This window comes from Hemibagrus wyckioides, linkage group LG13, assembly GCF_019097595.1.
Source record: "Hemibagrus wyckioides isolate EC202008001 linkage group LG13, SWU_Hwy_1.0, whole genome shotgun sequence".
Classification (NCBI taxonomy): domain Eukaryota; kingdom Metazoa; phylum Chordata; class Actinopteri; order Siluriformes; family Bagridae; genus Hemibagrus; species Hemibagrus wyckioides.
Window position 1 is genome coordinate 7,733,104 of NC_080722.1, and position 13,818 is coordinate 7,746,921.

The window sequence follows — 13,818 nt, forward strand, 5'->3', positions numbered from 1 at the left end:
GAAAAGCCGCATATAGAAGTGACACAGTTTGGCAAACTTCTTATTATAACTGCTGATTGCATTTGCTTGACGGTTTGAAACGTATGAAATGAATTGATGAGCAAAATATTAAGGAGAAAAACACTCTCTCTTAAACTTTGTCTCTTATTAGACACACAGTGAGGTCCATGTGGATAGCACTTAAATATTTATAGAGCCGTTGATCCACACATCAGCTTGGTGTTTTGGCACATCATTAATATAGAAAGTAGGAATTGGTCTCCCATGTGCTTGTGTTGATGTAGACAGATTTTCTCCCAATATAACCAACTGAAATGTGAATTTTTTTTTTTTTTTTTAGAGATTAATCGTGATCAGGCAATTGTTAGTTTTGACTGTATATCAGAATATGTTGCCCAGGCTTGAAAAGTCTGTAGGTGCTAAAGGAGCTGAACACACACACATGGTAAATGAGAAATTGCTTCTTTCACTAGTTATATTTAAGCCTCTGATCTCTCTGACTATGCAGACGGTAGACGGAGCGTCTGTCAGTGCAAAGAGATTTATTGCAAGGCCAGTATTCCTGCAAGTCAAGCAACCGTTTGGCTGTGATACTGATAAGCTTAATTAAATTTTAGTGTCTGTCTTTTCGACACAAAACATTGTCACCAAATTTCCCTTAAAATACTTTTCTTTTTTCTTTACTCCTTAAAATTTACTCATTTGGATGCTGCTTTTATCCCAAGCAACTTGCAGTTGAAATAATTAAACAGTTGAGAGCAAAAGTGATGCTGGGATTTGAGTTGACAACCCTGTGAAAAGCGACTCAGGGCTGTGTCAATGAGAGATGCTACCTTTCTTCAATATTCCTGTCAGGGGATGCTTTGTCCTTTTTCACTCAGCTCCCTCTGTTTGTCTGTGTTACTCAGGTCATGGTGGCCTGCTCAAGCACTGTTTTTTTCTTTTTATCTCTCTTTTTTTTTTGTTCCTTCTGAATATTATCATGCTTTGTATTATAGGTATGCTGTAAAGAAGGGAACCAGCCAAGCTTCAGGTTGTTGCAGCTTCTTATTTGCACATAGAATTTGATAGTTGGTTTAGTTCAAAGCCAGGCATTTTTAAGATCTATAGAAAAATATACAGTATGGACTAAATGCAGAGTAATCACTACCACATGATACCTACCAATTGGAGATGAAGAAGAAGGGGAAAAAAGCTCTTATTTATTTGTGACATATACATTACTGCAGGGTGAAAGTCGTTTCTTCGCATGCCCCAGCTTGTTAGGAAGTTTGGTTCAGAGCACAGGGTGCTCTGAGGTTTAAAGGCCTTGCTCAAGAGCCCAACAGTGGCAGCTGGGCAGTACTTGGGCTTGAACCGCTGACCTTCTGATCAACACCCCAGAGCCCAGGAGTCTCCACTGCCTAGGATAAGGCAAAAGTGTTTCCTCTGAAACAAGTAAAGCAAACCTCTACAACTTTTAAACTGCTGTTCATGATACATAACTGGGTAGTGTAGCACACTCAAAAGACAGCAGTATCCACCACCTTCTGCATACAGGGCCTCACAGATTCCTGTACTTGTTTAGCGTCTCTGTGTTTGTCAGAAGACGGAGGATGCCATTCATCCCACCCAGAGTACACGGTTAATTTTGCTCTCTTGATTACCGGCTGCACAAGTCTGTGACATTGTCTGTATCGAACTCGCTATTTTGTCTTTTATTTTTCTAGCGCACTTCACCTTTTTTGTAGTTGTGTTGATGGAGTTGTGAGCTGCACCAAAGTCATGACATGTCACATAGTACAAAGATGTTGACTGCGAAAAAGGCATCAGTGCGTCAGAGAGAGAGAAGGGTTAGCTGTAGTTTTCCGCTTCTTTAGCAAAATATGAAAAAGAAATGGCTACAGCCTGGTTAGTATGTTTTTCAGTAAAGGTTCTTAGCTGTCCATAAAGCAAGGGAGCGCAATGAAGCTTTTGTTGTCGGTTTTAATTAATCAACCAACATTTTAAATGTTATATAAGGAGGGTTCTCTTTAAATTTTATTGTGTAATGTTATGAAATAAACTGCATTTAAAAAAAATACAGTAAGACCATCTAAAGGTTAAAGGTTACGAGTTGAAAGACCCCGGTAGAAGCCTCCATCCAAAATACCTGAAAAATGTCACTTGTTAGTAGCAGAGAAGCTGAGGAACATCTGTGTCATTTCATTGTTCTGTTACTGAAAAGGACATGATGTGGTGCTTATCTCCGCTAGTCAGCTCATAAAATAACCTTCTGCTAGCTGTCATTTACACAGCTTTGACATCATCTTCCCAGCTATTTCCAGCATTTCTCTCTGATGAGATGGAAAATCATTTAAGATAAAAGTGAACCGACTCACCTGACACAACTGACTCGCGATCTTTGAGTATGTTGTTTACGTCACGTATATATTTTACGATGCTTTTTGTAGAAAGCTACAAAATAGCAGCAAACCTCTCAAATTTAGAAGTGTGTTCTGCGTAATATAATACTTGGGTAACATAATTTTGGTCCTAGAGTGAAGTTTGAGGCACATGGTGGGTCTGTTTTTATGACTTGCAGTGTGTGTGTTATTTTACAACATGTAATCTGCTATTTGTTTTAATTTCCTCATGTGTAGAAGGTTGAGAACCCAGTGACCATGCTGTGCTTTCTACAAACGCAACCAAACATCTTAAGCCTTTAAGTCTTAAGAATATTTATCCCACTTACTAGAATGCTCACCGTTTCTGCGGTATCATGTAGCGTTGCCCTTCACACATACAGTTTCCGGTTAGAACTAAACACTTTCAGCTCAAGGAGACCTAGGCTCGGATCAAGCTCGAGCTGCTGTCCGCTTTTGTGTTAATAAGGCCTTGATATCTCCTGTCCTTGTCACCATAAATTATGCCACTTTGCGAGCTTATTGGCAAAGCAATCAATGGTGGATGCAAATTCAAGAGAGTGCCTCAGGTCCTCTGAAATGTCACTACGTGACGGTGTGGTGATGAGAGGATATTAACAAGAGTGCAGGCCTGGCTCAGATTTATTGAGTGTTCTGGAGGAAGAGTGTTGATCTAGTGTCAGATCCCTTATGTGTGTGTAGCTGTGGTGATTCAGGGTTAAGCTGATTCTGGGATAGATGGTTAGCGGGTGTGGCTTTTGCTTTAGAGGTCTGCTGTCTCTTTTTAATACCTTCATCTCTCTCTTTTGCTGTGCACATATGGGTGGAGTGTCTATAGAAAAAGGTTAAGCAAGGTGGATGTGAAAGCTCCCTTACACAAGCCACCTACGTCTTCGTCTGTATATTTTACACACTTGCTATCCCTCCCTCACTAAATGAACGTCGTTTACAGATATTTTAAGCAAGGATGATATGTTTTTGCCTGAAAGAGCATCTTAAATTAGTATATCTAGACATCATCAGCTGTCATGCTTCCCACACAGGAGCATCTGTTGTCAGATGTATCCAATTATGATCTACATTTTCATCTGTTACTGTAACCAGAAGGGGGAAATTGAGTGGGATTAGATGTGTGATCATGCAGAGAGAATTTGTTCAGTAGCAGGATTTTTGCCCGTATTGTTTTCTACAGCGACAGACACTGAAAGTTTAATTAGTGCAAAGTCATGACTGTCCTCTTTAACTGGACATCTTTTGTGCACAGTGATTAAAAATACGATCTGCTGCTGAACGGGTTGTTTGTAATTAGAAGCCAGTCCAGTGCCACTGATGGTGCAGATCAGGTCCAGCAGTAGAGGGTAGTTTTCTCGGGGTAACTCGTTATGAGTTGAGCCAGGACTTGCACACATCCAGATTCAGACCTACTCACATAAGCGCAATTTTTTTTGCAGGGTATCATTTCATCATATAACATTTGAGAGAATAAAGTCACAATCTACTTATTTTTCCCCCACTCTAAGGCAAGTGCTTGTGTTGAAATGCAGTGCTCTGGATGTTCCACTACGTTTACTCCAGAACAATCTGGCAACATTGCAGCCATAAACAAAATGTAAATTAGTTTGCGCATTCCGAATTGGTCAAATCCATTTAAACAGCTGCATTAAAGCCGCAACTCTTTTAATGAAGTTGACCCAGTGTTTTTTTTTTTTTTTGTCTGAATAATAGGATTTGTTCGATCTCATTTAGAACTTTTCAACTGCTGCAAAGCTTTTTAAGAATTGTCCTGGGGTTCATCAGTTTTCAGAAGCCAAACCATTGCAAAATGTATTAATGAGTTTATTAATGTGCAGCATTAAAAAGTTTGACGTCCCATTTAACTCCAAATTAAATTGCTGGGCAAAGAGTCATCCCTAGCCCATTAATTCCCATTTGTGTTTTTATAAGTATATAACCATGCATCATAACACTGATTATCTCGTTACAATGGCACCTGTCAAGAGGTGGGATATATTAGGCGGCAGTTGAATAGTCAGTTTTCGACATTGACGTGTTGATGGACCTGAGCGACTTTGACAAGTGCCAAATTGTGAAGTTAGACATCTGGGTCAAATCAGCAGGTCTTGTGAGTTGCTCTTGTTTATTTTCCTGTTCTATATTATTCACCGATGCATGAACTCGTGTACCAGAGGTACCGAAAAAAGCTGGCGGTGATTTATTTTAATGTGTTATTGGGATGTTCTTTTGGGCATTCATTCTGTAATGTGTTATTTCATTTGCACCACCCCACCTGAGGCCCTTTGTGTTTGGAGAGCATGCAATCTTCTGAGGCAGAGAAATAATTTAGTCTCTTTGTTCAGCTCCCTGGATGAGGGAGGCCTTGGACAAGGATGAGAACACAAGAGTCTGCTGTGTGCAGCTTTAAAATGCTGAAACGCTTCTGTATGTCTTCCAGGTATCAGGACATGAGGCGCCAGATTGGCTTTGAGATCCGGGACATGTGGTACAACCTGGGTGAGTGTCTTCCTGCAGAATCTACTTAAAACAGAGCAGAGTCTGCGGGAAGACTGTAAATGTCATCTTAGATCTGTGTTATCCGTTATGACACTGTGTTATTTTGAAGCTGAAGGTCACGTACATGATGCCTGGTCACCGAAGTTTTAGTTCTTTAGGCATTTCTTTGAGCACTATACAGATAACGCACCAAATAAATATGATCGTTTTACAGCGGCTCATATTAGCTTAACAGATAAAGAAATATATCATTAACAGTGTTGATTTCAATTTAACTCAAAGTGCTAATTAAGGTTCTTAGCCGACAATGTCTTTTTTTAAAAAAAAAAAAAAAAACCCTTCGTCTTCTGAGGCAATAAAAGTGGCCTTTAAATCAGAAAGCTTTTGAACTTGCAGGTTTATTTTTGCATCTAAATCAGCTGATTAGCCACAGGATTATTCTCAAAAGAGCACTGTCTGTGAATAGTTTATATATGTAGGTGCTAATTGGAGAAGGGGAATGATCGTTAATCATATTCAGAGCTGAGAACATTTTGAGCTCTCTATTTCCAGCTCATTTCTAAAGGAAATCCCACGTCTCATTGCCACCTCTGTCTCTAGGTTTTGTGTGTGCGTGTGTGTGTGTGTCTCTCACTCTCTTTCTCCCTCTGTCACTGGTGGAGTCTCTCTCTCTCTCTCTCTCTCTCTCTCTGGTGGAGTCTGTGTGTCTCTGTTTTTGTGCCTCTCTCTCACTGGTGGAGTCTCTGTGTGTGTCTCTGTTTTTGTGCCTCTCTCTCACTGGTGGAGTCTCTGTGTGTGTCTCTGTTTTTGTGCCTCTCTCTCACTGGTGGAGTCTCTGTGTGTGTCTCTGTTTTTGTGCCTCTCTCTCTGTCTGTCACTGGTGGAGTCTGTGTGTCTCTGTTTTTGTGCCTCTCTGTCTGTCACTGGTGGAGTCTCTGTGTATCTGTTTTTGTCTCTCTCTCTCTCTCTCTCTCTCTCTCTCTGGTGGAGTCTCTCTGTATCTCTGTGTTTGTCTCTCTCTCTCTCTCTCTCTCTCGGTCACTCTCTCTCTCTCGGTCACTGGTGGAGTCTCTGTGTGTCTGTTTTGTGCCTCTCTCTCACTGGGTGGAGTCTCTGTGTCTCTCTCTCTCTCTCTCTCTCTCTCTCTCTCTCACACACACTGGTGGAGTCTCTGTGTGTGTGTCTCTCTCTCTCTCTCTCTCTCACTCTCTCTCACTGGTGGAGTCTCTGTGTGTGTCTCTGGTTTTGTGCCTCTCTCTCTCTCTCACTGGTGGAGTCTGTGTGTCTGTTTTTCTCGCTCTCTCACTCTCGCTCACTGGTGGAGTCTCTGTGTGTCTCTGTTTCTGTGCCTCTCTCTCTCTCTCCCCCCCCCCCTCTCTGTGAGTGTCTGTCTGTCTGTGTGTTTGTTCTAATTAGAGGTTACAGATGTGGGTCTTTTTTTTGTCCCCCTCATTTACCTGTATTTGTATCTCAGGGTAAATAATCACTCAGTGTGCTGAAGACATGACACAAGTAGAACATGTCTCACCTGTTGTTTGACAGTGATGAGATAGACAAGATGTTACAAACTGAAAGAACTTCAGTGTTTTTGCGAGTCGACAAGAGAAACAATAAAACATTAATCAACAAACAAAGACCCAGATAAAGATTCTCGATTTTCAGAAAGTGAAATACAGACAGCACTCGGGCTGATCATTTCTACATGTGTCATGTAGAAAGGTTGATCTGAGCTCTCTAAACATAGTTCTGAGAACATTTGACTTTCCACAGTTTATTAGTCTACCTTATTATTATTATTATTATTATTATTATTATTATTATTATTATTATTATGGTAATTAATGCATTAATCGCCCACATAATGGCAGCCATTTTATTGTACCTTGGGTTCTTTTAAATCTTTGACTTTCAATCATTTGTATTGTTGCCAGGTCCACACAAGATCAGGTTCATCCCTGAGATGGTGGGACCCATTCTGGAGATGACTCTTGTGCCAGAGATCGAACTTCGCAAAGCAACTATTCCCATCTTCTTCGATATGATGCAGTGCGAGTTCCACTTCACGCGAAGTTTCCAAAAAGTCAGTCCTTTACCACAATACTCCATTTCAAATGCAGAGCAAAGTTTATTAGCTGCTTAACCCATCCTTTATCATATCTATTATAGCCTTTTCCATAAAAATAAATAAATAAAATAGTCAGAAATCGCAAGCTTGGTGAGGATCAGTGTGCTCCCGGCTCAGCGATTCGATTACAAATGCATTAGTAAAAGTCTTCATATCCACTGCATATCAAATAGAGCGATGGTAGTATTTTCCTTCTTAGCAAATATAACAATACAGTTTAATAACACAAATGCTATTAGTTTAAATCTAAGAACCGGAATTGTCTGGCGTTTTTGCCAGTTTGAGCTAACACAAATGAAACGGTGTTTTTATCAGTGTCCTGCTGGCTGTTATTTTACGAAAATAAATTGTAACCTTTCCTGCCAAAAGCTGGCATTTAATATCTCGTAATAACTTTGCATACTCTAATGTAAAGCACATAATATTCTATTATTATTCAAAAGCCTTTGGAATAATAGTTTGCCTCAAATGCCCATCACCTCATATACAGTTCACTTCAAATCACATTTGCATGCATTGCATTAGACAAAATTGGATTTCTGGATACAAGTCGGTGCATCATTAGGTGCACGAAGCTTCGTCACGTCAGACATCTTGCGAAGGAAACCTCGCCTCGCCGCACCGTTATGCCGACAGAAACACTTAAAGCAAATGTCCCCGCTGTTCATTTATCACCACTGCTTTCTGTGCTGAATAAATTCAGAATCCTTTACTGATCACTTGCCCTTAGCACACTGTTACCTGCACTGCTTAGCATACACCTACCTGTTCGGTTACTATAACAACCAGTGTGGATATACAAGCCTCTAATTAGAATTTGGTCAAGTTGCGATGCAGGCACTTGGTTTAAAACTTGCTTTGCTCTATGAATAAAGTCTGCGATGCAGCGACGACAGAACATACAGTGAGTTCTACTAGGTGGATTGCACCGGTGTTTCAGTTTGGAGGTGTGTAGTGATGCTTATTCTTTATCGCTGTTAACAGGGAAGCAGGAAGTGAAATTCTGCCTCGCTGTAGAACAGTTTTTTTTCTCCGTATAGCTCCAAAGAGACGGTATTTCACCTGATCTATAATGAGTTTGAGGTTTTACTTTTTTACATCACATATTTTTCAATCCTTCCCCTGGCAGCGCCGCCATTTCAAGTTCATCCTAACACGGAAAGACGATCAGTTCCCGCGCACGGGAAGATCTGTTATGATCTTGAAAGCGTAGTGCTGTTCGCTCTAAACGCTTTGCCTAATCCCTTTGTGTAATAGCACCACTTTAACATTGGCTCTGCCTCAGGCTCGCTCCTCTTTAAACTCTGCCCTGTTTATTCCCTTCAGAGAAACATGAGTTGTCTGTGCTCAGTTTGACCCTACTTTAGGAGTCAAGTCTACTTCCCACTATGTACAGCAGCCAGGAAAAATCTGCAGCTTCCTCAGCTCTTACTCACTGCCACTGCTGCTTCTTTGCAGTTGCTACGCATTAACCTGCAACTCCTACTACTTTCCTGTCTGTTTTTTCTTTTCTTTTTTTTATTTTGCCCTACAGTATATTAGATTCATCTTTCTTTTCTTTCTGTCCTCCCCATCTGAGTGTTTCATTGCTGGCGATGATGAGCAGATGAAGACGAAGCTGCTGAACACTGATTATGCTTACAAACAGGGAGAGAGTTGAAGAGAGAGAGAGAGAGATTGAAAGAGGGAAGCTATGGATAGAAGAGAAAGGGAAGCGGATGGTGGTAATGGAATGGAAAATTAGCCACGGTGATTATTTACAGCTGCTGTGTTTAATTGCAGTTTGAAAACGAGATCATCACCAAGCTGGATCACGAGGTGGAAGGAGGCCGCGGAGATGAACAGTACAAAATTCTCTTCCAGAAGATGTAAGACACGATTACAGGCTCACACTGTTTACGGGTTCTAAAGCTCCGTAATCTAGCAGCGCATTCACAGTGACACTGTCGGAGACGCGCTTTGGCAGCTCGGAAGATGAGGCTCAGGCCTATTGCATGAAAATTTGTTTGGCATAATTTTTTCTTGTCAAGTGCAATTGCTGTATTGTTTTTCTCCTGCCAATTCCAGATTAATGGATGTGTGTGTGTGTGTTTTAGCCTCTTGGAGCATTGTAGAAAGCATAAATACCTGGCGAAGAGCGGGGAGAACTTTGTGAGTCTGGTGGTGCGTCTGCTGGAGAGGCTGCTGGACTACAGGACTATCATGCACGATGAGAGCAAGGAGAATCGCATGAGCTGTACAGTTAACGTTCTGGTGAGCGCACAGATCCTGCCCTCCTTTAACGACACTATTAGTAATTAGCTAGATTTGCTGTTTTTAATTAGAATTACAGCCAGGTTCAAGTCCCTGGGAACCAATTAAAATCTTCCTAACTTGCTCAGATGTGCAGCTCATGCACTGTCTGCCCAGTTTACAACAACTATCTGAAGTGACACTTTCATTGGCTAATTTTTTAGGACAGGATATAGCCGCTGGATTGGAAAAGTCTGAGTTTCTAAGAAAGGAATTGGTGTAAAAAAAATTGACTCAGGTTTTAAGACATCAGTTTCTCTGTGTGCTTGCCTAAAATGCTTGGTTATTTTTTTGTGGGTTTGTAATGGATAACACATCACACTGGGTTGGGCAAGTGCCAGGATTTATTTTCTGGCATTTTCCATGGCACCTGTTCATTGCAGCAACCAGAAAAATTTCTGAAGTAAAATCAGTCAGTTTCAGCTGCAATAATTTCTTTTTCTTCTAATTCAACTCATTGTCTAATTTCACTTAACCATTTGAATAATATTTATGTAAATATTATGTAGTAATTTGTAACATAACACGTTTCATTTTATAGCCAATTATTGCCTGCTGACACAAAGTATGCAGGCTAATATTATTTGACAGGTTAAATATAAGTTGTTATTTTCTTTTAATAATAATAATAATGTTTGTAGATATTTGTGTAAAATAAGTGAACTTCTGTCAGGGTTCTAACATTTCTTTCCTTATAACTGATTTTGTATATTGATGTGTATATACATCAATCAGGCATAACATTGACTACTGACTGGAGAAGTGAATAACACTGATGATCTCCTCATCATGGCACCTGTTAGTGGGTGGGATATATTAGACAGCAAGTGAACATTTTGTCCTCAAAGTTGATGTGTTAGAAGCAGGAAAAATGGACAAATGTAAGGACTTGTGCGAGTTTGACGAAGGGCCAAATTGTGATGGCTAGACGTCTGGATCAGAGCATCTCCAAAACTTGTGGGGTGTTCCCGGTCTGCAGTGGTCAGTATCTATCAAAAGTGGTCCAAGGAAGGAACAGTGGTGAACCAGTAACAGGGTCATGAACGGTCAAGGCTCAGTGATGCACGTGGGGAATGAAGGCTGGCCCGTGTGATCCGATCCAGCAGACGAGCTACTGTTTCTCAAATTGCTGAAAAAGTTAATGCTGGTTCTGATAGAAAGGTGTCAGAATACACAGTGCATGACAGGTCAGGGCTGTTGTGGCAGCAAAAGGGGGACCAACACAATATTAGGCAGGTGGTCATAATGTAATGCCCTGGTCGGTGTACTTTCATCCATTTTGGATGCACTTTAGGACATAAAATGTGTAATCCTTTCTTTTAAAGTCTTGGTATTAATTGTGAGGTACAGACTCCAAAGTCATTGCCATGGATAAAATGTTATAAGTACTGGTTCTAGGATTTAAGCAAGTAACTGGTTGCTACAACCAACAACGAAAAAGTTACAGTGGAACCTCGGCATAGCAATGCTCTCCCTTACGGATTTTTCACCTTCAGAATTGAAATTTTACAAGAAATTTGCGTCAACTTATGAAGCATTTCGTCCTACGAACGAGCCGAACCAAACCCCTGCTAAATTGCATGTACATTCAAAACTTGTTTGCTTTTAGTGGAAATCCAAGTGAAGCCAACCAAAGCGAGGTTTTCTTAAACGTTTCTAAATGTTTTGATTGATTTTAACATGCAAAAATATGTTTATAGTGTTGGAAATCGGTAATATTGGTAATATTTTTGGGTGGAAAGCCTCCAGAACGAAATAAATTCATATGCCAAGGTTCCACTGTAATTATTTTGGTGTGTGAGTGTAATAGTTTTGGTACTTCATACCATTTTACCTAAAATAATTACACAGTACTTTGGTGCTTAGCTGCTTAATGGCTAGAACCGAGGGGAACTTGGCAGCAGCTTGCAGGTCACACAACCAGGACCTTGCAGGTCACACAAACACAACAGCAGGTTAGTTTGCATTCATCACCATGTTGAGTGATTACTAAAATAGATACTAAATCTAATCTACTAAATGAAATCAATAGTACCATAGATCTCACTGCCAAAAAATGCTGTTCTTTTGGGGTAATCAAAACTAATCGTTTAGGAAACCAGAATAGCTTCTGTGCAATCATAGTCCCTTTTTATAAGAGCACAGAATAGCTCACAGGTGAAACTTGTTGTCAGTTGATCCGTGATATTTTCCCCCCCTCTGACTTTTCACAGTAAGTAAGTATTTCCTGTTGGAAATGTTATTTTCCTCCTCCAATCTTCCCATGACGGAGTACCACCATAAACCTTGCACTTAGCAATACAAACACTGCGCTGGTTCAGATAGCTGCTGATAAGGAGAACAGTGGCAGTGTTTGAACATGCTTCCACACTGGGGTAGAGAGTGTGTGTGTATGTGTGTGTATTCAGAGATCACACACTGCTTTGTTTTCTGGAAGACTAACCGTCAACAGTAGCAAGTCTACTGGGAGCCCGTAAAGGTCATCTTCCTTCAAACAGAGGCACACAGTGATGAGTGTAGAAACATCCCCATGAAAGCTTATACGCTGCATATCCCTCAGCTGGCGGCTGCGCTGCTCTTTCTCTCATCCACCTGAATATTTTCCTCCTGTACATGGACGCGGGCTCAGCTAAACAAAGTGTCTCCTGTTGAATAGAAAGTATTATCGGTTTGCAAACAGCGTTCAGTCACTAGCCTGATATTTCTACCAGGTTTAATTTAATGTAGCTAGTTTATGCACATGCTAACGAAGATTGAAAACAGTTGATGTTGATTAATTTCTCATAGCAGCAGCTCTTATAATAGATGTAATTCGAAAAGCAGGTTTCCCTGCCCCAAATGTCTCCTAGGGGTAACTTAACAATTTATAAGCAAAATGTAACTTTATTTACAAGACATCCTCGAAGTGATTGACGCTTCTTTGTAAACACACACCGAGTCGTCTCTTCCAACTTTGCCTCTCAGTTTGGCAGCAGTGTCGTGTTTATGATGTGTTCATCGCGACTTTGGGACAGCTTTCCGATTCAGCCATGAGAATTATTTCAGTACGTTGTTTGGTTAAAATTTTCCAAGACATTTTTGCTATATACTATATGATCAGGCATAACATTATGACCACCTGCCTAATATTGTGTTGGTCCCCCTTTTGCTGCCCTGACCCGTCGAGGCATGGACTCCGCTAGATCCCTGAAGGTGTGCTGTGGTGTCTGGCACCAAGATGTTAGCAGCAGTATGTAAGGAGGAGGGCCCACCTCGCAACTTCCAGGACTTAAAGGATACTTTGGATAGATACTGACCATAGCAGACAGGGAACACCCCACAGGAGCTGCAGTTTTGGAGATGCTCTGATCCAGTCGTCTAGCCATAACAATTTGGCCCTTGTCAAACTCACTCAAATCCTTACACTTGTCCATTTTTCCTGTTTCTAACACATCAACTTTGAGGACAAAATGTTCACTTCCAGCCTAATATATCCCACCCACTAACAGGTGCCATGATGAGATAATCAGTATTATTCACTTCACCTGTCACTGCTCATAATGTTACGCCTGATCGGTGAATTTGGAGACCTTGGGGGCGCGAGTGTTAAGACTTGCTGTTGTAACAGGATAAACATTTTCATTCATAATATTATATCTCCACGAATAACTACACAGTTATTCATATAAATTTGGGTTAATTATTTTTGTGTTGAAGCAGGCTTATTCAACTAACTTTCCAGCTTCTAAATTCCTACCCGGGAAATGAACAAATCTTTTTTGGATGTTGTTTCTTTGTGCTTTTTTTAAATGACAGAAATCACAAACTGACAGCATGACATGACAACTACTAGCTTTTCTTCAGACCTTTCTCAATTACATATTGAGCTTAAATGTTGATCTGAGTTATGCTAGGTGGAAAAAACAGAAATCTGTCTCGCATGTGATCACCTCGATGGATAATCCTGTTTTATTCTATTTCTTCTGATATAGTATGAATCCTTGATAAGTGTTCATTGAAATAAATTAAATGGGGTCTTTCCTTTTTTTTTGCAGAATTTCTACAAGGAGATTGAGAGGGAGGAGATGTACATCAGGTATTCAACTTTCGCATTTCCTGTTTGTGTTTGCTTTATTCTTGCTGTATAGTGTAAAGAGGTATATTGACAGTGGATAAAATGTCCAAAAAAGTTTTCTTTGTTTCATTTTTCTGGTATGAAGTTTAAAATTAAGTTTTATAGAAACAGTGGGTGTTTTATTACTGTCTCTGTGTGTGTGTGTGTAGGTACTTGTATAAATTATGTGACCTGCATAAGGAGTGTGATAACTACACTGAGGCTGCCTACACTTTACTGCTGCATGCCAAGCTTCTCAAGGTATGTGTGTGTGTATCTGTGCGTTTAACAAGGCATTACATTTCTACACAATTGAATATAATGCTTATTATGATGATTATAATGGTGTATAGGGATGCCCTGGTGTGCAAGATTTCCATTTGCTGATCATCTGCAAGAGTGTGAGTGTGTGA

The 13,818-nt window shown here is 40.4% G+C and overlaps 1 protein-coding gene across 2 annotated transcripts in view; it reads left to right on the forward strand.

Moving 5' to 3' along the window:
* Nucleotides 1-13,818, forward strand: part of dock1 (dedicator of cytokinesis 1) — a 268,380-nt gene that overhangs the window by 214,163 nt on the left and 40,399 nt on the right. For both annotated transcript variants that reach the window (XM_058405904.1, XM_058405905.1), the window contains exons 32-37: nt 4,837-4,895; nt 6,827-6,975; nt 8,803-8,888; nt 9,117-9,273; nt 13,347-13,387; nt 13,576-13,666. In XM_058405904.1, coding sequence (XP_058261887.1) covers nt 4,837-4,895; nt 6,827-6,975; nt 8,803-8,888; nt 9,117-9,273; nt 13,347-13,387; nt 13,576-13,666 — 583 coding nt within the window. The remainder of the gene's footprint in view (nt 1-4,836; nt 4,896-6,826; nt 6,976-8,802; nt 8,889-9,116; nt 9,274-13,346; nt 13,388-13,575; nt 13,667-13,818) is intronic.